Source organism: Tachysurus vachellii, chromosome 11 (genome assembly GCF_030014155.1).
Source record: "Tachysurus vachellii isolate PV-2020 chromosome 11, HZAU_Pvac_v1, whole genome shotgun sequence".
NCBI classification, from domain to species: domain Eukaryota; kingdom Metazoa; phylum Chordata; class Actinopteri; order Siluriformes; family Bagridae; genus Tachysurus; species Tachysurus vachellii.
The window spans coordinates 4,128,614-4,153,477 of NC_083470.1; the positions used below are offsets into that span (position 1 = coordinate 4,128,614).

Sequence of the window (24,864 nt, forward strand, 5' to 3'; positions counted from 1 at the left end):
TAAAGGAAACTGCTGTTCTTTCAGCGGTGACTGAAGCTGCTTAGCAAGACGATCGGGCACGACAAATCTTCCCTGTCAAATTATCACAGAATGACTGATGTGAATGAGTCGATCGTCAGTTCGGGTCAATCAACATAGTGAAAAAAGCAAAAATCTTCATGCTAATCCTGCTTTCCTGCAAAGTTGTGTTTTTTATTTATTTATTTATTTGTTTGTTTGTTTATTCATTCATTCATCTTCTACCGCTTATCCGAACTACCTCGGGTCACGGGGAGCCTGTGCCTATCTCAGACGTCATCGGGCATCAAGGCAGGATACACCCTGGACGGAGTGCCAACCCATCACAGGGCACACACACACACACTCATTCACTCACACAATCACACACTACGGACAATTTCCCAGAGATGCCAATCAACCTACCATGCATGTCTTTGGACCGGGGGAGGAAACCGGAGTACCCGGAGGAAACCCCCGAGGCACGGGGAGAACATGCAAACTCCACACACACAAGGTGGAGGCGGGAATCGAATCCCGACCCTGGAGGTGTGAGGCGAACGTGCTAACCACTAAGCCACTGTGCCCCCCTGTTTATTTATTTATTTATTTATTTATTTATTTATTTTTACATGTAGTCAGCCCAGAATAGACTGTGTACTGTGTATGCAACATTTATCAGGTTAAAGTATGCATGAATGGATCCTCCACATAAAGCAGCTGGTGTGCGAGAAAGAAGTGAGAGAAGACGGAAAGCTCAGTGGAGTTGGAGAGAAAGGAAATAGAAGGGACTCCCTCACATTTAACGCGTCTTAATGCGACTGCGATGGAGGAGTGTGAACTTGTGGATTTGTGGGGAATCGTGTTTGCAGAGGAGGCAGTTAATTGTGTGGTTCTGGAGGTCTATTTTAAAGGTCAAGTACTGGAGAATAAAAAATTGTGTTTGTGTTGTTATAGAAAGTGCAGCACCTGAACTGAGGCGGGACTAAAACCTGAATTATATCAAACTCTCCAATCCGATTGGTTAGAAGGTGATGATTCAATTTTGACAGAAATAAAAGAGAGGTTTGCAGACGAATTTTTCTAGCTACTATAGCATCTTCTTTACTTCTATCTTCTTTACTTCTTTAGTACATTAAATGTAACAGTAAAAGGATGAAATAAAATATTTATTCATAAAAATTCATACATATGAAAAAATAATGATTCATACAAATCTCTGCATCCAGACAGAGACTCAAAAGACTCAATCCGATTGGTCAGAAGCTGTTGATTCATTTCTGACTCAAGATGGAGAGGTTTGCTGTTTCCCTGGTAACAGGACAAGCTAGGATTTTGACATTGTTTTGGACATTTTAAATTCAGAACAGTGAGAGAACGAAGAACGTTAAACCTAGCTATAAAAGTTTGAAGCGTTGTTTGGAATAAATGGAGAACTCAGAGAGTTAAAACCTAATTATATCAAACTCTCGAATCTGATTGGGCAGAAAGTGTTGATTTATTTCTGACACGTTTTGGGTTAATGAATACAAATTTGAATCATTTGTAGAATGTAAAAGCATAAAAAGTCTAGAACACATCAAACCCGGTGTGATTAGAATCTTCATTCTGATAACAGCACCACATCACATCACATCGTCTTGCGGATTATTTTCTTACAGCGGTTCAGACGAGGTGGTTGGAGTAGTGGTTAGCATGTTTGCCTCACACCTCTGAGGCTGCAGGTTTGCTTGTTATCCCTGTGCTTTGGTTACTCTGGTTTCCTCCTCCAAGCCTTGTGTGATAGACTGATCGGCATAGACTGAGATAGACCGTGACACAGTGTAGGATAGAGCCTGAGAGAGGTGCCATCAATCTTGTTTAAATAGCATATCGCTTTAAGTTAGCATGGTTAAAAAACATTGGTGGAACATATCTCGTACAGAGCAGTCGAGTGGAAGTTTGATACGATGCAACATTTGGACCACGTGCTTGAGCCAGAACGTTGTTGTTCAGCGTGATGTTTAGCAAACGCAGGAGAAGTCAAATGCATTTTATTCCTTACATAATCCAATGTATTCAGACGGAGCTCAGGCGGCCGAGGCTTTATTAAGGGGGGAGTGGGAGGGGGGATGTCCGCTTGCAAATCTATTAGATTCATCTGTTTTGCTTTCCTAAATTATTATCTTGCTTCCTTTTTAATGAAAATGTTGACTTGATAAACACGAGTTATTTGTTGATTGTTTATTACGAAATGTCAGACAACAGAGTGAAAATAACAGGACTTCATAAGCACAAGCTCACTGTTTTGAAATGTCAAACTATAAAGTATAAAACACGCGCTTTATTAGATAACGCTGAGATGGATGTTTTTTCTATTTCGTATTCTTTGTTTTTATCTAAAATTGCTTTTGTCGCAGATGTCGCTGCAACATGTTTTTCTCAGGGACTCTTGTTTCTGAGGATATGACACTTAGCAGTTTATCTGTAGAAAGGACATGAAATATGAATGATCTTTTGAATTGTTTTTTTTTTTCTTTTGCTGTTGTGTTGCAGGCAGCGCCGGGACCAGCGTCCTTTTCAACGAGAACGGCGACGCTCCGGGCCGCTACGACATCTTTCAGTATCAGTTCAGCAACACAAGCAGCCCAGGATACAAAGTCATCGGCCAGTGGACGAACCACCTCCGAATTAACGTGGGTCAACTTCCTGTTTTATAGTAATAACAATAATAGTTTTGAAATGACTCTGCTCCACCTTCAACTCCAAAAACATAACCCTATCTATCCTGAATTATCTAGAAAGGATCATCTTACGCATCCTATTTCTGTGTCTTTATGTATGCGGGTCTGATCAGGAGGTCAGAGCATTACAATGCATCACACATACACACTGTATGAGGTACCGCAGCATGAAAAAAAGAAATAAATCCACAGCCAGACCTATAATTAATGAGCCACAGGCAGTCGTGACAAGGGGAAATGTTGAGAGGAGTCTAGAATTATACTTTATAATTCATACGTAGTGTGTGTGATAATTTATGACATTAAGACCGTTCGAATCATGCTATAATTCATTAAGTTAACAGTATTCAAATCAGAAAAGGCAAACAGAGTGTTAATCATGTTGGTACAGGATTACACGACTGAGATTGATGCGAGCGCAAGATTAAACATGATAGTCAGAAAAAGGAAGGATGTGATAAATACCACCAAACAAAATAAAATTCATTGACCGGGGCAAGTGGCAGCTCTCTGGCTAAAATTCTGATTAGAAGGTTGTGAGTTTAAATCCCAGGACTATCCAGCTGCCACTGCTGGGCTCAGCTATGTAATGTTTTAGTCCTTGAGTTCTTGTGTTATGGGAAGTGAAGTCCAGGGCAGCCATGTTTGTAGTCCACATGTTTGTGTTTTGGTAAACGGAGCTCGGTGGAGTTGCCCTGTCCTTGAAAAGGAGAGATTTAACAATTTAGAATGACTAATATTTACAACAGGGGGCACGGTGGCTTAGTGGTTAGCACGTTCGCCTCACACCTCCAGGGTTGGGGGTTTGATTCCCGCCTCCGCCTTGTGTGTGTGGAGTTTGCATGTTCTCCCCGTGCCTCGGGGGTTTCCTCCGGGTACTCCGGTTTCCTCCCCCGGTCCAAAGACATGCATGGTAGGTTGATTGGCATCTCTGGAAAATTGTCCGTAGTGTGTGAGTGTGTGACTGAATGAGAGTGTGTGTGTGCCCCGCGATGGGTTGGCACTCCGTCCAGGGTGTATCCTGCCTTGATGCCCGATGACGCCTGAGATAGGCACAGGCTCCCCGTGACCCGAGGTAGTTCAGATAAGCGGTACAAAATGAGTGAATGAGTGAGTGAGTGAATTTGAATTTGAATTAAATATTAATTAAAAATGATTATATGTTAATTCTCAGGTGGAGGAGATGCAGTGGTCGGGAGGAGAGCATTATATCCCTCCGTCCGTGTGCAGCTTTCCGTGTCAGCCAGGCGAGAGGAAGAAGATGGTGAAAGGTGTACCATGCTGCTGGCACTGTGAGCTCTGCGACGGCTACCAGTACCAGGTGGGCGAGTTAGCGTGCGAAATGTGTCCGTTCGATATGAGGCCCACGGTGAACCACACCTTCTGCGTACCCACACCCATCATTAAGCTGGACTGGCACTCGCCCTGGGCGGTCGTACCCATGTTCCTGGCCATCCTGGGCATCGCTGCCACTCTGTCCGTTGTGATCATCTTCGTTCGCTTTAATGACACACCCATCGTGCGGGCTTCAGGACGCGAGCTGAGCTACGTGCTGCTCACAGGCATTTTCCTGATCTACCTCATCACCTTTCTGATGATCGCCGAGCCGAACACAGCGGTGTGCGCTTTACGTAGGCTCCTGCTCGGCCTTGGGATGTGCATCACCTACTCGGCCATGCTGACCAAAACCAATCGCATCTACCGCATCTTTGAACAGGGCAAGAAGTCAGTGACGCCGCCGAAGTTCATCAGCCCGACATCGCAGCTTGTCATTACCTTCATCCTCGTCTCATTCCAGGTGAGACAAATCCGACCGCTGATCTCAGGAAAGAAAACACCAAGAATAAATCCTGAAGGTGTAGGGTTGGCATCTTATAGTTGGTACTTCCAGAAGTGCTTTTCAGGTCTCCTGTCCTACAGAGGAGAGTTTTAAACACGTTGATTTCTTCTCAGAAGTTTATTTGCCACATATATCAGACGTAAAGCTTTAATTTCATGATTAATGATGAGACAAATCTGATCATTAATCAGATATCAGTGAAAATGCTTATGTTTGGCATCTGGTTTTTATTGCAAATCATATTACACATCATTTGTTGTGTCTCTGTTCAGTATTTGATGTCTTTGTTATGTCTCACTTCTCTGTGGTGGTTAATATGAAGCTTGTACGAAAGTAAACACTCAGGACTTTAAGAATTTGTAGGGTTTCCATTTTTACCTACCTACTAGTACGATATAGTCAAAGAAAATTTTTAAAAAATCTTTATTTTCCACACAAATTTTTCTCAGGGAATGTTGATATCAGGGGGGCACGGTGGCTTAGTGGTTAGCACGTTCACCTCACACCTCCAGGGTTGGGGGTTCGATTCCCGCCTCCGTCTTGTGTGTGTTTGCATGTTCTCCCCGTGTCTCGGGGGTTTCCTCCGGATACTCCGGTTTCCTCCCCCGGTCCAAAGACATGCATGGTAGGTTGATTGGCATCTCTGGAAAATTGTCCGTAGTGTGTGATTGCGTGAGTGAATGAGTGTGTGTGTGCCCTGCGATGGGTTGGTACTCCGTCCAGGGTGTATCCTGCCTTCATGCCCGATGACGCCCCGTGACCCGAGGTAGTTCGGATAAGTGGTAGAAAATGAGTGAGTGAGTGTATGACATACAGTAAATCTCACTCCAGTCCTACCAGGTGTAATAAAACCCTGGTGTTCAGTTAACAGTGAATAAAACACAATGCTGATATTTGTGTCATGTGTGTCATTTGTGGCTGTGACCAAATCCCTGCATCGTAAATTTATTTAACAGCACACTAATGAATGGTGTGGCACAGCGGTTGCACTTTACAGCTCCAGGGTCTTTGTTTCGATCCTGAGCTCCTGGGACTGAAGACTGCACAGTAAAATAGCTTCACTGGAGATGATGCAATGAATTATGACATTGTGACATAGAACATAAATCGAGGCTTTCATGATAATAGGCTATTTAATCAGGCAGAGAGATTGCGTTCTTTGGATTACATGTGTTTTTTTTAATGTGCTCTAATTGAAGCGACGCGATCCGCATCATCACCGCTGTTAAAAGTCCATCATTCGTTTACGTTATTCAGATTGACTCGTGGACTGAAATGGAAGTGTATCTGTTTCTTGAAATGGATGTGAGACAGAAACCTAGAACATGATCATGTATGAATGCTGTACACTAAGTTTAGTCAGAACCAGAGCATGGGCTTCATGATAAATTGGTAATGTGAAAGCTGTCATGCAAACCAGGAAGTGCAGTGCGGTACTGAACCCTGAGACCCCGCACTTATTCAGGAAGTAAAGTAACCTTTGTGTGTTTTAACTGCTGACGGCATCGTTAGTTTCCACACCACACGTGTAACATGAGTGTCAGGGGAACGCTGTGGGACACAGGAGGAGTGAGACGCCTTACTGTGTACTCGGTAAAAGCTCCGTAAAAATAATAAAACATATGGTGAGTCTCCATATGCTCTCTTCTCCAGGAGCGCTTGTGAGGATATAAGATGAACACAAATGCACAGAGGGCCAATGGAATCAAGTGAATAGACAGACAGACAGACAGAGAGACAAATGGGGAAAGGGAAAGACAGGGTAGATAGACAGAGAGACAGACAGACAGACAGACAGACAGACAGACAGACAGACAGACAGACAAATGGGGAAAGGGAGAGACAGGGTAGATAGACAGACAGACAAACAGACAGACAGACAGACAGACAGACAAATGGGGAAAGAGAGACAGGGTAGATAGATAGACAGACAGACAGACAGACAGACAGACAGACAGAGAGAAATGGGGAAAGGGAGAGACAGGGTAAATAGACAGACAGACAGACAAACAGACAGACAGACAGACAGACAAATGGGGAAAGAGAGACAGGGTAGATAGATAGACAGACAGACAGACAGACAGACAGACAGACAGACAGACAGACAGAGAGAAATGGGGAAAGGGAGAGACAGGGTAAATAGACAGACAGAAAAACAGACAGACAGACAGACAGACAGACAGACAAATGGGGACAGAGAGACAGGGTAGATAGATAGACAGACAGACAGACAGACAGACAGACAGATAGATAGATAGATAGATAGATAGATAGATAGATAGATAGATAGATAGATAGATAGATAGATAGAGAAATGGGGAAAGGGAGAGACAAGGTAGACAGACAGACAGACAGACAGACAGAGACAGACAGACATATAGATAGATAGATAGATAGATAGATAGATAGATAGATAGATAGATAGATAGATAGATAGATAGATACAGTAGATAGATAAATGGGGAAAGGGAGAGACAGACAGACAGACAGACAGACAGACAGACAGATAGATAGATAGATAGATAGATAGATAGATAGATAGATAGATAGATAGACAGACAGATAGACAGATAGTTGTCAGATGATAGGTCAGATGACCAGGAAATGGGCTCGAATAGGCAACGGTCAAACTCAGAGTAGTTACAGTGATCAACGAGGAGCAATACTTTACAAACAACTAAGGACTGTGTGTGTTTGTAGTGAAACTGTAACTGGGAACAGAATCAAGGTATGTGTGATGAAAGGGCTCAGTAGTGGCAGCAAAATAACAGCTCAGGTGTGTTCTGTGATAAAAATGTGTTATTTGGCAGTAGGATTCTGGGTAACAGACACAGCTGATGTGATGCATACAAACAGATCTGGCGGCTAAAAGATTTTGTGCGACTGATGATAAATGATCAAGCGCCAGTGACTTCACAGAGAAAACATTACAGTAGATCAAGACCATCACCATCAAATTTTAATGATATTATTAAGATATATGCTGGCTTAAACATGTCCTCCTTAAACCAGGCTGTGCCAATGAGTCCAGACCTACTTTCTGTAGGAGATCTTCATTCCTCATGTCCATGTAACCACACGGGATTGATACTGGCTTGACTGTAGGTTCTGTATAACAAGGGCAAGGGTCATCACCTAGCACACCACGATCCAGATGCGGAGCCGACGAAAATATTTCAGAGGACCGACCTGAGAACAACCGTAGTTTCATCCTTTTAGCTTTCTAAATCTGACCGAGCTCAGAAGGATCTACGGCAGATCCTAGGATGCGGGTAAAAAAAATTTAGCTCAAGGCAGCTCATCTGTCCAGAGAATAGTTAAAGGGAGAGTTTTCATTTTCACAGAAATTTGTCATAGATTTCTCATTTTTATTTGCTCTCTCTGGTCTGTTTAGCACGTCTTATTTTTTAAGATATTGCTACCTACAAGATATCGTTTTTGTCAAGTATCGTCACGGGCTCCGTTTCACCGCGAATGACAAACCTGGCCGGCACAGACACCATCTACCAGCAACCACCAGCAATCCCTTGTTCTCAGTCACCGGACTTGATGTGAACGTGTTTCGCACCTGTTTCAATACTTGTCCCAATACTTTTGCTCCTCCTAATTTTCTGACTGTCCTGATACATTTACCTATCCCAAATTTTGCGATTATTTCTATGATTAAAACCTGCATTAGTATCCAAGCCCTTGATTTTTTCCTCAGTACAGCGCTCTAAGGGAAAAAATGAATAAGTAGTCGTGAGTAAATTCGCTTCATACAGTTAAAAACAGTAATCTGAGGCTCTGTAGAAAACTAAAATCACCTGACGCAGATCTTCATCGTCTTCATAGACGCTGCATTATTTCTGAATAGGATTCTGAGAGACACAGACTGGCATGCTGGCATGCTCCTGTCTGCCCATCTCATCAGTTTGAGTGCTCAATCTTACACAGACCAGCTCACTGATACGCATCCACAGCAAATTCCTATTCAGTTCAAGCTGCTGGCTTGTGACTAATACGCTGAGACAGAGGACAAACCCACGCGTCTTCCTTCTTTCTGTGCCACCTCAAAAAGTTACAGGGTGCTGATGCACATGTTTGCAGCTAGAAATATGAATAAAGCTATTGTGGCTGTGAGCTTAGTGTGAACGGGATGTGCATGACTCAGTGGAAGAGAGATGCGGGGGAGAGGAGCTTATCCGTCCTCCTGGTGCTGGATTGATTGACAGCGCGATATTTTTTAGCCCTGCCTCCCTGCCTCATGATGGCGGAGGTGTCACCGAGTCTAAATGATTGTGCTGCCATTCTGCTGAGCTTCATGACAGCAGCATCTGTCTTCATGTCTGCGTCTGCATTCAACTTCCATGACCTGAAACTTACTTCTGGAAGTTTTTTTTTTGCATTAGCAGACGAGATTAAGCTCCAGCGAGTTCCTGCGATGAACAGGTGGGGAGGACGGGCTCAGCTCAGTGTTCTTCCACCGGTCCAGCTGCTGTATTCAAATGAATACACTTCAGGATAAATACACCAGAGTACCGTTTCGTGTGCAGTTTGTTCCGTCTACTTTTTGGTACGAGGGTCATTTTAGAACCACAAATTAAGTCTTATTAATCGTGATTGGGGCTACTTACGACAATTATCTTGTACGTTTATTTAACAGGATGCTTTCCGGCGTTTTCCATTCCACAAAAGAACACAAGGACACACAAATCTATATAGAGAAAAAAGATCATGATCTGTTTCAGTCCAATTCCAAGGATCTTAAAGTTATCACAGTTCTGTGTGTGTTTAAATACATTTTAATTCAGCCTAACTGTATGTATTGGCACCCATCTTCATCTCCGTTCCCTCTTGAGACTCGCTTTACATTTACATTCACTTATGTGACACTTTTATCGTAAGTAATTTGCCTTCCTGGATCACATTACCAATTCATCAGTCTATCTAACATCCATAGCTTTTAATCCACAGCTACAGATACAGATTTGAGACATGATTTGAGTTTGCCAAGTACATAATGTGTGTTATCTGCTACAAGCTCTTCTTCCTTCTATGCAACAATATCAGTGGCACTGTGTCTCCCTCTGATAACCTGCTCGTGTACTTTAACGTCTAGTCGGAAAAACGTTCCGATATCAACGTCGGATCTTATCGGACGTAAGCCAAGTACACTAATGCAGCATAGATTCAAAATGACAGAGATCTGGATGGTTTTCATGATTAATGACAGCAATCAAAGTGAGGCAGACTGCCAACTGTGCTCTGGGAAAATATAAAGATTCGGAGCTACAGTGCCTTTTTTTTTTTTTAAAGCGATGGGGTTTAAACAGTGTTTTGAAAAGAAACCAAAGGAATGAACAGGGTCATTAAAACAAGCACAAGGGGTGTGTGATGTATGCACACATGAGAGAAATGTACGCAGTGAAGTGAGCATTCAAATGAGTACATGTGAGAGCACTACAGTTGTGCGAGCACTGAGCACTGAGAAATGTGCGCTTTTAAATAGTAATAGTAAAATAGTAATAGTGTTTTCTTTTTAGTGAATGTTATTAGCTGAAGCAAAAATATCCTGCTTATTATCTTTAATCATAAGCCCTGCCCCCCTTGTTGTGCTCCTCTTCCCTGTGGACATCTTGTTATTCAGTCAGACAATCGTTCAGAATACGACATTGTAGCCGAGGTATCTACCAGGCAAACGTTAAGGCTGTGTAAATTAGCAGTGTGTATTTGGATTAAGTCAAATGTAACTCTCACTCAATTATGTGGCTCTCCCCAATAGGTGATTCTCTCCCAATTGGTGAATCTCCCACAATTAAGTGACTCTATACCAATTACGTGACTCTCCCTAATAGTTGACTCTCCACCATTTAGATGACTCTCCTCTAATTAGGTGACTCTCCCCAATAGGTGACTCTCTCCCAATATTTGACTTTCCACCAATTAGATGACTCTCCACCAATTAGGTGACGCTCCTCCAATTAGGTGACTTTCCAACAATTAGATGAATCTCTCGGAATAGGTGACTCTCCCCAATTAGGTACTTTCCCCCAATAGGTAACTCCTCCCCAGTTAGCTGACTCTCCTCAATAGATGACCTTTCTCCCTCCTGTGCAGGTAATCGGAGTATTCATCTGGTTAGGCGTGATGCCGCCCCACACCATTGTGGACTACGAAGAGCTGCGCCCGCCCAATCCCGAGTTGGCACGTGGTATCCTGAAGTGTGACATGTCGGACCTGTCGCTGATCTGCTGCCTAAGCTACAGCATCTTGCTCATGGTGACGTGCACCGTTTACGCCGTCAAAAGCCGAGGCGTTCCCGAGACCTTTAACGAAGCCAAGCCCATTGGCTTTACCATGTACACCACCTGCATCGTGTGGCTGGCCTTCGTGCCCATCTTCTTTGGCACGGCGCAGTCCACAGAGAAGGTGAGATCCAGCGGGTTTGATGTTTATAAACTTTTAGGAGGACATTAACCAATAAATAATTAATTATATTAGGATATGTTTTTTGTAAATAATTTATAGCTAAATAATACACGATCAAATCAAATCGGCAGTATGCAAAAAAAGAAAGTAAAAATTTTTGATTGAATGAATTAATGATAAATAAATAAAGAGCCTAGTCCTATTCTGTTAATTACCCTATAGATAGATAGATAGAGAGAGAGAGAGAGAGAGAGAGAGAGAGAGAGAGAGAACAGATAGATCTTTCCTTACAGCTTCCTTCAGAGGAAATTCAGCCACATTTATATTATAAATTCAGCCCCTCGTTTACCCAAATTTTCACAAATTGGTCATGAGCTCAGGTTCATTGTGAGAGTGTGTGCAGAGAGAAATCTCATTACACTCATTACACACTTCATCTCCTCTGTGATTAGTACTATAAACACTATGCTCCTATAAACCCTTATTTATTCTTCTTCCTCTGTTTCATTCTGTCATCCTGCATGTGTTCAAACCACGAGGAACTGTACAGTGCATTTAACCACACAGCAGGAAATTATTAGTTCCGAGGAACAGCCACAGATTTACCACGGCGCTATCTTTCCCCGGTTCGGCGACAAAAAGGGCCACCAGTTTAGCGCCTAGTTAAGTCCTTATGTAGTAAAATTATGCAGGATGAAGTTCTTTCAGTAAGAATGTGCCAGCAACCTGCCTGGCCTGTGATAACACGCCGAAGTTGCGTCTCGAGCACTTTCTCTTTTGAAGCGAGCTTTCATATGGCATCGTGCAAACACAGGAAGAGATGAGACGTGCGGAAAAGAAGACGTCTTCTCCCCCTCACCCCCCACCACCCCCTCCTGTCTTTATCTCCTGAAGACACACCATGACACGGAGACAAAAGGCCCTGCTTCATAGCAGCCAGGGGTTTAATTGTGGTGGGAGGCAGATAAGACGAGCGTGGGGGGGCCCAAGAGACAATGCCTTCGCCCATCCTAATGACTTTTGTTCGCACCATGTCCTCTCCGGCATGTGAGCCACCGCTGAGGCCTGCTCATCTTTACTGTACATCACAATGAAATACCCATGATTGCTCCTCCTCTCCTTTTATTTATTCATTAAAGATGTTACTTATGGTCTTTCCTGTAGCATCACTGTTTTAAAACAATATGATTTCAATAATTGAAAGCAGTATGTTTTAAAAATACATGCAGGGAAGGAAGGAAAAGACATTTAAAATGCATCTAGTGTCTAGCAGAGAACATGAGAGTCTCTTCTGCATGTGGAAGCTGCTAGGGTTTGATGGAACGGTTACAACATTACTGCAATGTTTTGAAAACTAAAAGACAAAAATTCTTCACCTTGTTTTAAATCGTTTTTTGCTCTATTTCCCCCAAAATGAACAAACTTGTACCGTAACATGACCAGGAAGATGCTAAGGACGAATGAATGAATGAATGAATGAATGAATGAATGAATGTTCATTTAGTTGAATGTGTTGTTTCCAACAATCGAATAAAGAAAGAAGGAAAGAAAGTGAAGGTGGGGCAAATTGAAAAAATAAATAACGAGGAAACGAACAAACAAATAAAGAAAATGAAGCTAAAAATTTATATAATCAGAATTTTTAGAAAGAAAGAAAGAAAGAAAGAAAGAAAGAAAGAAAGAAAGAAAGAAAGAAAGAAAGTGAAGGTGGGGCAAATTGAAAAAATAAATAACGAGGAAAACAAATAAAGAAAATGAAGCTAAAAATTTATATAATCAGAATTTTTAGAAAGAAAGAAAGAAAGAAAGAAAGAAAGAAAGAAAGTGAAGGTAGGGCAAACTGAAAAAAAAAATAACGAGGAAACGAACAAACAAATAAAGAAAATGAAGCTAAAAATTTATATAATCAGAATTTTTAGAAAGAAAGAAAGAAACAAAGAAAGAAAGAAAGAAAGAAAGACAATGACACAAAATAGAAATTAATGACTGAAATTAAAATACGACAATGAATGAATGAATGAATGAATGAATGAATGAATGAATGGACAAAAGAATGAATGAACAAACAAATTAATACTGCATGTTCATTTTGTTGAATGTGGTCTTTTTTTTTTGTGGTCTCAGCAATTTCCATATCTGTTCTTACTTTACCGGATAAAAATAAAAACCTCCTACTAGTGTGACTTCTCCCCTTGTCCTGTGAGATCCCACTCCTGACATAGTGCTTTCTAAAAAAAAAAATCTGTAAAAAAATATCTAATAGTACACATCTTCTTATTCATTTCTGTATTTGTATCTGTTTCTAACAAGTTGTTTATTCAGAATGAAATATTTGGTACGTTCCCCATTCTGTAGCCAATGGGAATGATTACCTTTCCCATGAACCCTTCTGCAGGCTCCTGGTGTTCAGTGTTCACCTGTGGATTGTGATTGTGTCTTATACAGATGTACATCCAGACGACCACGCTGACCGTCTCCATGAGCCTGAGTGCCTCCGTGTCCCTGGGAATGCTCTACATCCCCAAAGTCTACATCATCATCTTTCACCCAGAGCAGAACGTGCAGAAACGCAAGCGCAGCTTCAAGGCGGTGGTTCAGGCGGCCACCATGTCCACTCGTCTGTCACACACCAACAGCGAAAAGCACAACGGCGAGTCTAAGATGGAGCCTGATAGGACGCAGTAGCAGGTAAAGCAAAACGCAGGTCCAAGTCAATAAACTGTTTGAAATGTCCTGAAAGATTCATGTTGTCTTGTCTCAGCTTGGCCACGCCCACACAGATCAAAGTGCACTTGCTTCGAGATGTTTTATTATATTTATTTTATTATGTTTCACGTTGTCTTGTATTTTGTCTAGTTTATTTATTATGTCTAGAATGTAGTGACTAGAGAGAGAGGGAGAGAGAAAGCGAGAGAGAGAGAGAGAGAGAGAGAGAGATCCTAATATTCCTGTGTGTTAGAAGTTTTATTGTAGACATGTATTGCTCCAGCGGTTATTAATCCTACACTAATATTGTGTGTGAATAGCTTTCTAGGCCAAAAAAAAAGTTGGAATGGAAATGTAGTGATGCCAACAATACTTCATAAAAAGGTAAAGATCAAAGAGAGCAAAACATTACAGGACTGAGACTAAACAGGGAAGCAGCACCTTAATGAATCTTCGGTATCTGACTCAACAGAAAAGCGCTCGCCTTCTGAATGGGTGAAGACTGTTCTCTCTCGCCCTGTTAATCACAGCGACACTGGCTAATGTACATAGAGCCCGGGTTTGGCTTCATGTGCCTCATTTGGAGATGTATTAGCCTAGTGGTTAAGGTGCTGGACTACCAATCGGAAGGTTGTGAGTTCGAATCCCGGGTCCACCAAGCTGCTAATGCTGGACCCCCGACTAAGGTTCTTAACTCACAATTGCACACTTGTATAAAAGTGAGATAAAATGTAAGTCCTTCTAGAAAAGGGTGTCCACCAAATGCCGTAAATGTGTCTGGGAGAACTGACATGTTAGCCTTGACTCTCGCTCTGCCAGGTAGATTTTGCTATCAAAAGAGACAGGGTGGGAATTGGCCAAGAACAAGTTGTGGAAGAAATAGAAGAAAAATAAATCCCAGTAACTACATATGCTCAGCTAAACACACACACACACACACAGGCACACACACACACACACACACACACACAAACTTGTTCTCCTTTTATACAGTAGAGTGCCATTACTTTTTGCCCTAGATTTATTCGTCTAAAGTCATGAACTTCTTTTTGTCTGCTTTCCTTCGTTTCTTTTGTTCATTAAATTCAGTTCAGTGACTCATCACCGGCTATGCGCATATCTCCTTATACTGTACATAAAGAAAAACTCTCTGAAGAAGGTTTTTTCGAACTAATTGGATTTTCCAGATTTGTCTAAATTGCTCCAGTGAATGATTTTGATAATCTGAGCTTCTTTTGAAAGAAAAAATGTTTTTATAAATGTTCATTTCTGCCAATGACCCCAGAACCTGAGGTTCACTCTGACGTGATGTTTCTGGGTTTAACTGAAGATAAACAGACAGTGAAAAGATTCTGCACTTATGTGTTATATAAAGAGTTTCAGTCAAAGCAAAATCGCAACAGCGGTCATCGTCGGCTCCTGAGACACACACACGCGCGCACACACACACATCACTATGATTTCTCCACACATTTAGTCGCTCTATCTTTAGGGCTAATTAGTGGAGGTTTAAAGGTGGCTGTTCTGTGTCAGCCCTCTCAATTAGTGCCATGCAGAGGTCCTGAATTAAAGGAACAGGATGTGAAAAGGCATTTACAGCCAAAAAAAAAGCACGATTTCCCAAAAGAAAGCCCATTTCTTATTAATTTTCATTTACATGGAACTGACATGTTTTATATTGTGCTTTTAACACACATTAGTGTTTGTCAGTGTCAACGATTTCCCTTTATTCACTACATTTATGTGTAGTTTTAATTTGTGAATCAGAATTTGCTCTAAGTTCATATCTGCTCTGTCAGGTAAACTCCCCCAGGCTGCGGGTTCGTGACTCGCCGTCTTCCCTCTCACAATTTTTCTCAGGTTTCTCTTCTTCTAAAAAAAAAAAATAACCCTTTTGAGTAATTTTCCACTTGCTCTCTATCTCTCCAGCACACACTCGCGCTCTCTTCGGGATGCGTTAGCGGCAGCTTACTACTGACGTCCACAGATGGAAAAAAAACAACCGTCAGAATGCATAAAAATTATTTGAAATAGTGATAACTGACACGGATATTCCTGCTGAGTGTGAGGACGTCTGGGTGAAAATATACATATAAATATGAACAAAATCTTAAGACTTCAAAGTATTTGCATTTCGTGCTGGTGGATCATAACCAGGCTGTAAGAAATGCTTCAAAATGTCAAAAGAAGAAAAAGGAGCAAGAGACAAAAAACAGGGATTGGTAATTTATTAAAAACGGCATTTAAACTGAAACAGGCTGTTCATTCATTCATTCATTCATTCATTCATTCATTTTCTACCGCTTATCAAGGCAGGATACACCCTGGACGGAGTGCCAACCCATCGCAGGGCACACACACACACACTCTCATTCACTCACACAATCACACACTATGGACAATTTTCCAGAGATGCCAATCAACCTACCATGCATGTCTTTGGACCGGGGGAGGAAACCGGAGTACCCGGAGGAAACCCCCGAGGCACGGGGAGAACATGCAAACTCCACACACACAAGGCGGAGACGGGAATCGAACCTCGACCCTGGAGGTGTGAGGCGAACGTGCTAACCACTAAGCCACCGTGCCCCCCAGGCTGTTCATCAGTTTCTTAAATGTTTATGTCCAAAGCCCAGGATGGTCCAGAAGTGCAACCTTATTGTCCTGGAAGAAGTCTTTTGTCAGGCCGGCGTTGTGAACTGCAGCGTCGTCCTGTTGAAAGACCCAGTCATTAAAACACAGACGAGGGGCCTCAGTCAAGAGGGATGCCCTTCTCTCACAGATGGCATATTATGGTTATTGGGCTGCAGTCAGCATCAGTAAGGGCCTTAATTTGGGTCGAGGGACCCTAATTAATTGGGCCTGTGTCTTCAGGGACAACCCGTCGGATCCTCTGGCTCAGGTAAAAGTTTTTTGGGTCTACCACATGCCATGATCAAAAACAGAAACCTTTTTGCTTTTCCAATCAGAAGATCATGACAGTGTGACTGTCTGAAGGACAACGACATTAAAGCCATATTTTTGCACAGATTTTAACTTTCAAAGGCTATGGTCTTAAAATTTTGTACTTACAACCTGGTTGCGATCCATCAGTGCAAAGTGTGAATACTTTTCCCTGGTCTTAAGATTTTGTAGTGAGCATGTGAATTAAGGGTGAAAGAAGAAAGGATGTAAGACAGACGGAGAGAAAGAAAGAAAGAAAGAAAGAAAGAAAGAAAGAAAGAAAGAAAGAAAGAAAGAAAGAAAGAAAGAAAAGGAATGAGAAAGGAATCAAGAAAGAAAGAAAGAAAGAAAGAAAGAAAGAAAGAAAGAAAGAAAGAAAGAAAGAAAGAAAGAAAGAACAAATGAAAGAAAGAAAGAAAGAAAGAAAGAAAGAAAGAAAGAAAGAAAGAAAGAAAGAAAGGAAGGAAGAAAGAAAGAAGAACAAACAAGAAAGAACAAATGAAAGAAAGAAAGAAAGAAAGAAAGAAAGAAAGAAAGAAAGAAAGAAAGAAAGAAAGAAATTGATTGAAGAAAAAAGAAATGAAGAAAGAAATCAATTAGACAGAAATTACAGAGAAAACACAACACAGGGAAACCGACTGAAAAGAAAACGACAGAAATGGAACAAAAACTATGTTTCACTCTCAAAGCTCCGATAACATCCTCAATAAGATGATGTCCTTAACACAGAAGACAAACACACGTACAAACCTGGGCTGAAGAGACGAAGACATCTTCGAACAAAACATCAGAAACAAATGGTATAAGATCATGATGTGAGATTAAAACACAAATCTGACTAAAACTCGAGACATCACGAAGAGTCAAGACATCAAGAATAAATACACTGTGCAATAATGTGACCCACACATGGCCTCGAGAGACGTATAAGTCACTACTGAGTTCTTAATAACAGCAAATATCTTTCTTTTGTTTAAAAAAAAAGAAAGTAAAGAAAAAAATGGAAAAGTAAAGAAAAGAAAAGAAAAAAAGCTTAGAGCTAAGTGAGAACAGTGAAGAAAGAGCTGCCTGCTGGGACAGCTCTAAATAAATGGGTGTTTTCTCTCTCTCTCTCTCACACACACACACACACACACACACACACACACACCGGGGAATTTTATTTATCTGTTTTGATAATTCCATCGCATCTGACTGATGGAATGTAAAAGGCTCGATTTATCATTTCAGAATTTCGGCAGCTAGTTGATCACCAGCTTTTTTTTCCGCTTATTTTTCCCTCAACTTTGATTTCTGTCATATTTATTCACAGTGATTCATCCCTTACACAACGTTGCTTTTATTTATTGACGAGTCAAGTAAAGAAATCTAGTAATAAAAAATAATAATAATAAAAAAGCCAAACGGACGAACAGCATGAAGCTGGAGCTTTATATATAAGAGCGGATGACTTTCCTATTGCTTTGAGGAATATCTCCCACCACCATGACGGGTTCAAGGACAGGGTTTTGTTTTGCTCTCCTGAGCTGAGTCACAGTTTCACAGTCCCACAGTCCCATGCCGTGAAACTCTGCAGCTCTTACAGAGACTGTGACTCAACTCTCCTGTTCTGAAAGAAGAATAAAAAGAATAAAAAAAAGGAATAAAATCTATACAATGTTTATCTTTTTTTTCTGGGTTTTGCTTCCATTTCTGTCGTTTCCTCTTCATGATGCTAATTTCTTGTTTCATTTAAATTTTCTCTTCAATCAATTTCCCTTTTTTTCTTTCTTTTTATCTTTCTTTCTTTTTTCTTTCTTTCTTTCTTTCTTTCTTTCTTTCTTTCTTAATATTTAAGTCATCGAGTTTTTTATCTCTGTCTAATTTTCATTTTACCCTTAATTTCCCTCGTCATTTAATTTTTCTCCCTTTTCTCTTACAGAGACTGTGACTTTTACTTTCTAATTTTCATTTAACTCAATTAAATTTTTATTTTGTGTAATCTATCTTTCTTTCTTTCTTTCTTTCTCTCTTTCTTTCTTTCTTCATATTTAAGTCATTATTTTTTTATCTCTGTCTAATTTTCATTTTACAATTAATTTATTTTGTCATTTAATTTTTCTCCCTTACTTTCTAATTTTCATTTTACTCAATTAAATTTTTATTTTGTGTAATCTATCTTTCTTTCTTTCTTGCTTCATATTTAGTCATGTTTTTTTTTTTTATCTCTGTCTAATTTTCTCACTCTGTCTCTCACTCATCTTCTACCGCTTATCTGAACTACCTCGGGTCACGGGGAGCCTGTGCCTATCTCAGGCGTCATCGGGCATCAAGGCAGGATACACCCTGGACGGAGTGCCAACCCATCGCAGGGCACACACACACTCTCATTCACTCACGCAATCACACACGACGGACAATTTTCCAGAGATGCCAATCAACCTACCATGCATGTCTTTGTACCGGGGGAGGAAACCAGAGTACCCGGAGGAAACCCCCGAGGCACGGGGAGAACATGCAAACTCCACACACACAAGGTGGAGGCGGGAATCGAACCCCGACCTTGGAGGTGTGAGGCAAACGTGCTAACCACTAAGCCACCGTGCCCCCTGTCTAATTTTCATTTTACTCATGAATTTTTATTTTATGTCATCTTTCTTTCTTTCTTTCTTTCTTTCTTTCTATCATTTCTTCCCTATTTCTTTGCCCATTTCCTCTGTATGTTTCGTCATTTCATTTTTTTTTCCTTTTATCTTACAGAGACTGTGACTCAACTCTTTTGTTCCGAATGTAGAGATGGAAAAGTAGGCGTTGTGGCTAAACTGGCGTTTCAGTGAGAGTGAAACATCAAGGCAGATCTCTAGCCTATGAAAAAGAAAGCTTCCAGGTTCATTGCTATAAAAGCAGTTCATGGAGGTTTAGTCACTGTGATGTGTTGCTGAATCTCTTAGAGCAAACGCTGTGATCTCTTGCTGAATATCTTTCCTTTTATCTAGTTTGCCTTGATGTGCAGGACACTTGCTTCTCTACTAACTTATATTAAGATCCTCGTAATTTATTAAACGTAGTCTCAAGGATCCTTATCCACCGTCTTCAATTTTTAACCTCCTGGCAGAGGTTTTATTACTCTTTCTATATTTCTATATTTCAAAAGTTTGCTAAGTTCTTACCATGAAAAGACAAAAAGTTCTTTCTTTCTTGCCATTTTAAGCCTGTAAACAAATAAGATAAAATAAGATCATATATATCTTTATTCGTCCCACAATGGGGAAATTTCTCTGTTACAGCAGCAAAAAATATATATAAAAATAATAAAGAATAAAGACATAATAATATACATAATATACAAAAAAAACAACAATGTATAAAAGAGTAGTGGTTACACTGAAAACATATTGCACATAGGTAATATTGCACCACAACTAAAAATCCACAACTGCTCATGCTCCAGATACTAAACTAACCTAAAGAAGGTCACTTTTTCATTGCTCCCTTAATCAATACAACAGTTTTTAGCCATGCTAGCATGATTGCAAAAGGGGTTTTTAATAATCAGTTAGCCTTATAAAACATGAGAGTGAAACAGAAGACTGATGGTTGCTGATAGTGTAGATCTTTCTTTAAGAATAATCTGATTAATTTGATGTTTGATATAAATAAATAAATAAATAAATAAATAAATAAATAAATATGGGGGCACGGTGGCTTAGTGGTTAGCACGTTTGCCTCACACCTCCAGGGTTGGGGGTTCGATTCCCGCCTCCGCCTTGTGTGTGTGGAGTTTGCATGTTCTCCCCGTGCCTCGGGGGTTTCCTCTGGGTACTCCGCTTTCCTCCCCCGGTCCAAAGACATGCATGATAGGTTGATTGGCATCTCTGGAAAATTGTCCGTAGTGTGTGATTGCGTGAGTGAATGAGAGTGTGTGTGTGTGCCCTGCGATGGGTTGGCACTCCGTCCAGGGTGTATCCTGCCTTGATGCCCGATGACGCCTGAGATAGGCACAGGCTCCCCGTGACCCGAGGTAGTTCGGATAAGCGGTAGAAAATGAATGAATGGCCGTTATCACATTATAATCTTTATTTACAGCAAATTGTAATCTCCTGGCAGAGGTTTTTGATCTTTGGTGATGATTTGTTGCTATATTTGTGGCCAATACCAAATTAAACCTTGTATCTTTACCCAAACATTCAGCCAGAGGTTGTGCTGAAATTTTCTGGTGCATTTTAAGATTGCTGGTATCATGAATTTAGCAAAGAGCTCTCACAAAACAACCCCAAAACCTAAGCAAACGTACCCAGTGGGTTTGTATGCAGTGGCCCAGATTTTCTCCAAACATGCCAATGGCACTCAGGGCTGAGAAGCTTTTAAATCTCATGACCAGTACACATTTCCACTTGTAGTTCCAGTGAGGCATGAAGCTCAGGCATTGCCATTTTTGCATTTTTTTTTCCAAAAGCATTACTTACTCTTAACTTTCCTTACGCTTCCAAACAGTTTATTAATTCTGGAAAAGTTAAATTATTCGTAGCTATTTTGTTTTGTTTTTTAACCTTTACATTATGGCAACTAATTACATAACACTATTTTCAAGAATAAATCTTTAATAATTAATAAATCTAATGAATTTAAATTCTATTGGGTAGTTCTTTTTTTTTTCTTATTGATTTTCCCAAAATTTTACATATACATATTTTACACATCTTTGGTTATTGCCACATGCTTGTCGTTGCTAAAAACAATTATTAAAAAAAATATATATATTTTTTTTTATTGTGAATTGAAACAGCGTTTTCGACAACCATGAAGGTGCCGACACTTATGGTTTTACTGTAGCATTTACAATTTTGACCAGCTACAAGAAACATTCATTCATTCATTCATTCATTCATTTTCTACCGCTTATCTGAACTACCTCGGGTCACGGGGAGCCTGTGCCTATCTCAGGCGTCATCGGGCATCAAGGCAGGATACACCCTGGACGGAGTGCCAACCCATCGCAGGGCACACACACACACACCCTCATTCACTCACGCAATCACACACTACGGACAATTTTTCCAGAGATGCCAATCAACCTACCATGCATGTCTTTGGACCGGGGGAGGAAACCAGAGTACCCGGAGGAAACCCCCGAGGCACGGGGAGAACATGCAAACTCCACACACAAGGCGGAGGTGGGAATCGAACCCCCAACCCTGGAGGTGTGAGGCGAACGTGCTAATCACTAAGCCACCGTGCCCCCCTTACAAGAAACAAGTAAAGAATAATGAATGAAATTAAATACAATTTAATTAAAAAAACCATGCTTTATTATTTATTTATTACATTTTTCGGACATTTAAAGTGCCAAGTAAACACAATTAAAATTCATCCAGCTGACTGAACAGCCAGTTGACTGAAGGGGAAAGGACACAGGATGTGAAAGATCCTTTTGTTTCAGTAGCATTTACCTTTCCACTGAACCAACAGAAAACATGGTATAACCTTGAAGAAGAATGCGCTGCTTATTATTCATCTTGTCTTGTCCACTGATGTCCTTTCCTAGTATTTTAACAGTAAAAAAGTTCTTTTTTTTTCATGCTATGATTTATTTTTTGATTTATTTTTTGTTTGCACTGTCGACACGTTATATAACGTTTTAGACCTTTTTGTTACAGTCATACAATCAAAGTAGGACAGAATGCAATCATTGCATTAGAGTTAAAGTGATGCTAGAACTTTCCCACACACTGACCAATTACAATAGCCTTACTATTCACCGTGTTTTATGCACCGCTGAATAAGTTACACTGACGCATCCTATGCTTTTTTTTTGTGTGTGTACTGGCAGGTGGCCTGGAGCGACACACTCGGGAAGAAAGAAAGAAAGAAAAAAAATCAGGACTCTGTTTAGTTGATTTCCATTGGAGGACGGCTATAAGGAGGACTCGGGGGCATGAACGTCAAAACGATGCAAACACGGATCAAAAAACGCACATTTTCAACCCGAAGCTTTATCCATCCGCTGACGATCTATCGGATGTCTTGGTGTTTACTAACTGATGAGGAAAACGTCTGTAAAGAAGGCGATACGGTCGCTGTAGCAGTGTAGCAGCATGTGGGACGTGTGTGTGTACTGAAGTGACTGAAGTGCGTTTGTGTGTTTGTGTGTTTGATGCACCTGCATTGTCATGTAATACCCCCCAGAAGGCAGCTTTTTTATCTGAAAGTCAACATTTATTATGGTGTTAATACTAAATCCGTTATTGTATTTATTTTTCTTTCGATTTGTTTGATATAGAGGCGTGATGGTATACGGTGTCGTTCATGTTACGCTACTGTATAAACGTCTAACGTAAGGCTATGCTCTCGATCATGATGTCACCAAATGAAAAAAAAATCAACAAAAAAAATGCTACGAGATCTTTCAAAACAGATGCACTTTTTTAAAGAAAAAAAGAACACGCGGAGGTAAAGAAAAAAAAATCTCAACATTGCATTCTGACATCGTTTTATTCAACCAGCTAAGAGCGATTCAATTCAATTCAAGTCTATTTCTATAGCGCTTTTTACAATTGACATTGTCTCAAAGCAGCTTTACAGAACATAAACATAGAACAAAAGGTTATTATAAAGAATAATATAAAGATTAATAGAATACAAAATCCAGGATTAATATTAGATATATTTAGTTCACAATGTGTATGTATTTATCCCCTATGAGCAAGTCTGAGGTGACTCAGGTGACTGTAGGGAGGAAAAACTCCCATATTAGATGGTAAAGGAAAGAACCTTGAGAGGAACCAGACTCAAAGGGGAACGTATCATCATATGGGTGACACTGGAGGGTGTGATTTATAAATATACAGTCTAACAAATACAAACCAAATGAATAATACACTAAAAACAAGAGCATTTTACACTAATATGTTCTAAGACGTTTCCCGCTAACCAAAAACTTTTAATACTTGCACCGTTATATAGTGTTTAATGTCTGGTTTTGTTTGGAACTGTGTGAAACTGAAAACGTGAAGAAAACCCAGATATTGGTTTATAGAGTTACACGATGAATTTGTCTTTTTCCTATTATTATTTTTCATATTTTATTTCAACAGTATTATTATTATTCATCAAAAATCTATGAAAGATAAGTGTGTACTGTACAGCTGCCATGTTTTTGCTCTGTAAATACAGGAAATGTAGAGAATGAAACAAACTAAAACAAAACAACAAAAAAAAAAAAAAGAAGTAATGATGTCTTAATTGACAAAGTGTTTGCATGGGGGTTGTAAGAGAATGCTGAATTATATGTCCGGGATCCGTGCGACCACTTTTCTACACTGAGAAAAGCTCAAGATAGCGACTATAAATCTGATTGCACTGTTCCAGACTTTGACTCAGCTCGAGCATTACTCAGTAACGTGACAGCTCTGTTCAGCCGACTCGCAAAAGCAGCAGTAATATTCCACACTGACGTATCGTTTCATTGTACCCCGGTCGCTGAATTGCATTCTTCTGCTCCAATCGGAACTCATTTTGTCTGGAAAAAGCAGCCCGAGCTGTGGTTCTTTTTTAACCCGGATTAAAATTAAAAAATGACGATTCAACATCTACACTTTGTACCTCATTAGCTGTCATGAAATACATTTGTACTTTGTTAGCTGAATGAATAAACAGCATAAAAGATCCGGTGAAGAAGAAAAATCTCGTTGTTCCCTCGTTTTTGAGCAAACAGAATCGGCTATTGAATCGATATTGTGCCAATTAATTGATATTGTTTAATTTACCCTTTAATGCTCAGATCCCCCCACAACACCCTCACCAACCTCATCCACCCCACCCCCACCCATACCCCACTAAAAAAAAGGAGCAAAGGAGGTTTCTAAATAAAAATATTTGTATTTCTTAGTTCCTAACATGATGGATGGACAGAAATTCTGAATATATATCCATCCATCCATTTTCTGTAGCGCTTATCCTGTACAGGGAAACATGGAGCCTGGAGTCTTTCCCAAGAGACTTGGGGCAAAAGGTGAGAGACTCCAACCCATCACAGGGAGTAATCACGCACAAACACACTACTGACAAATCAAAGATGCCGATCAATCTACAACGCATCCGGAGTACCCAGAGGACACACAAACTATGAAGGACACACAAACTACTGTATACACAAACTACACACAAACTACACACAAACACAGGGGTAAAGCAGGAATCAAACACACAATCCCAGAGATATTAGGCAAATACGTAATTACTACATTCGGGTCACAAAACATACCA

The 24,864-nt window shown here is 40.4% G+C and overlaps 1 protein-coding gene across 1 annotated transcript in view; it reads left to right on the forward strand.

The window, feature by feature from the left end:
* Positions 1–23,518, forward strand: part of grm6a (glutamate receptor, metabotropic 6a) — a 74,938-nt gene extending 51,420 nt beyond the window's left edge. Inside the window, exons 8-12 of the mRNA XM_060881256.1 lie at positions 2,533–2,672; positions 3,895–4,518; positions 10,660–10,971; positions 13,417–13,659; positions 22,430–23,518. Coding sequence (XP_060737239.1) covers positions 2,533–2,672; positions 3,895–4,518; positions 10,660–10,971; positions 13,417–13,656 — 1,316 coding nt within the window. The 3' untranslated portion in view covers positions 13,657–13,659; positions 22,430–23,518. The remainder of the gene's footprint in view (positions 1–2,532; positions 2,673–3,894; positions 4,519–10,659; positions 10,972–13,416; positions 13,660–22,429) is intronic.
* The last annotated feature ends 1,346 nt before the right edge of the window (positions 23,519–24,864 follow it).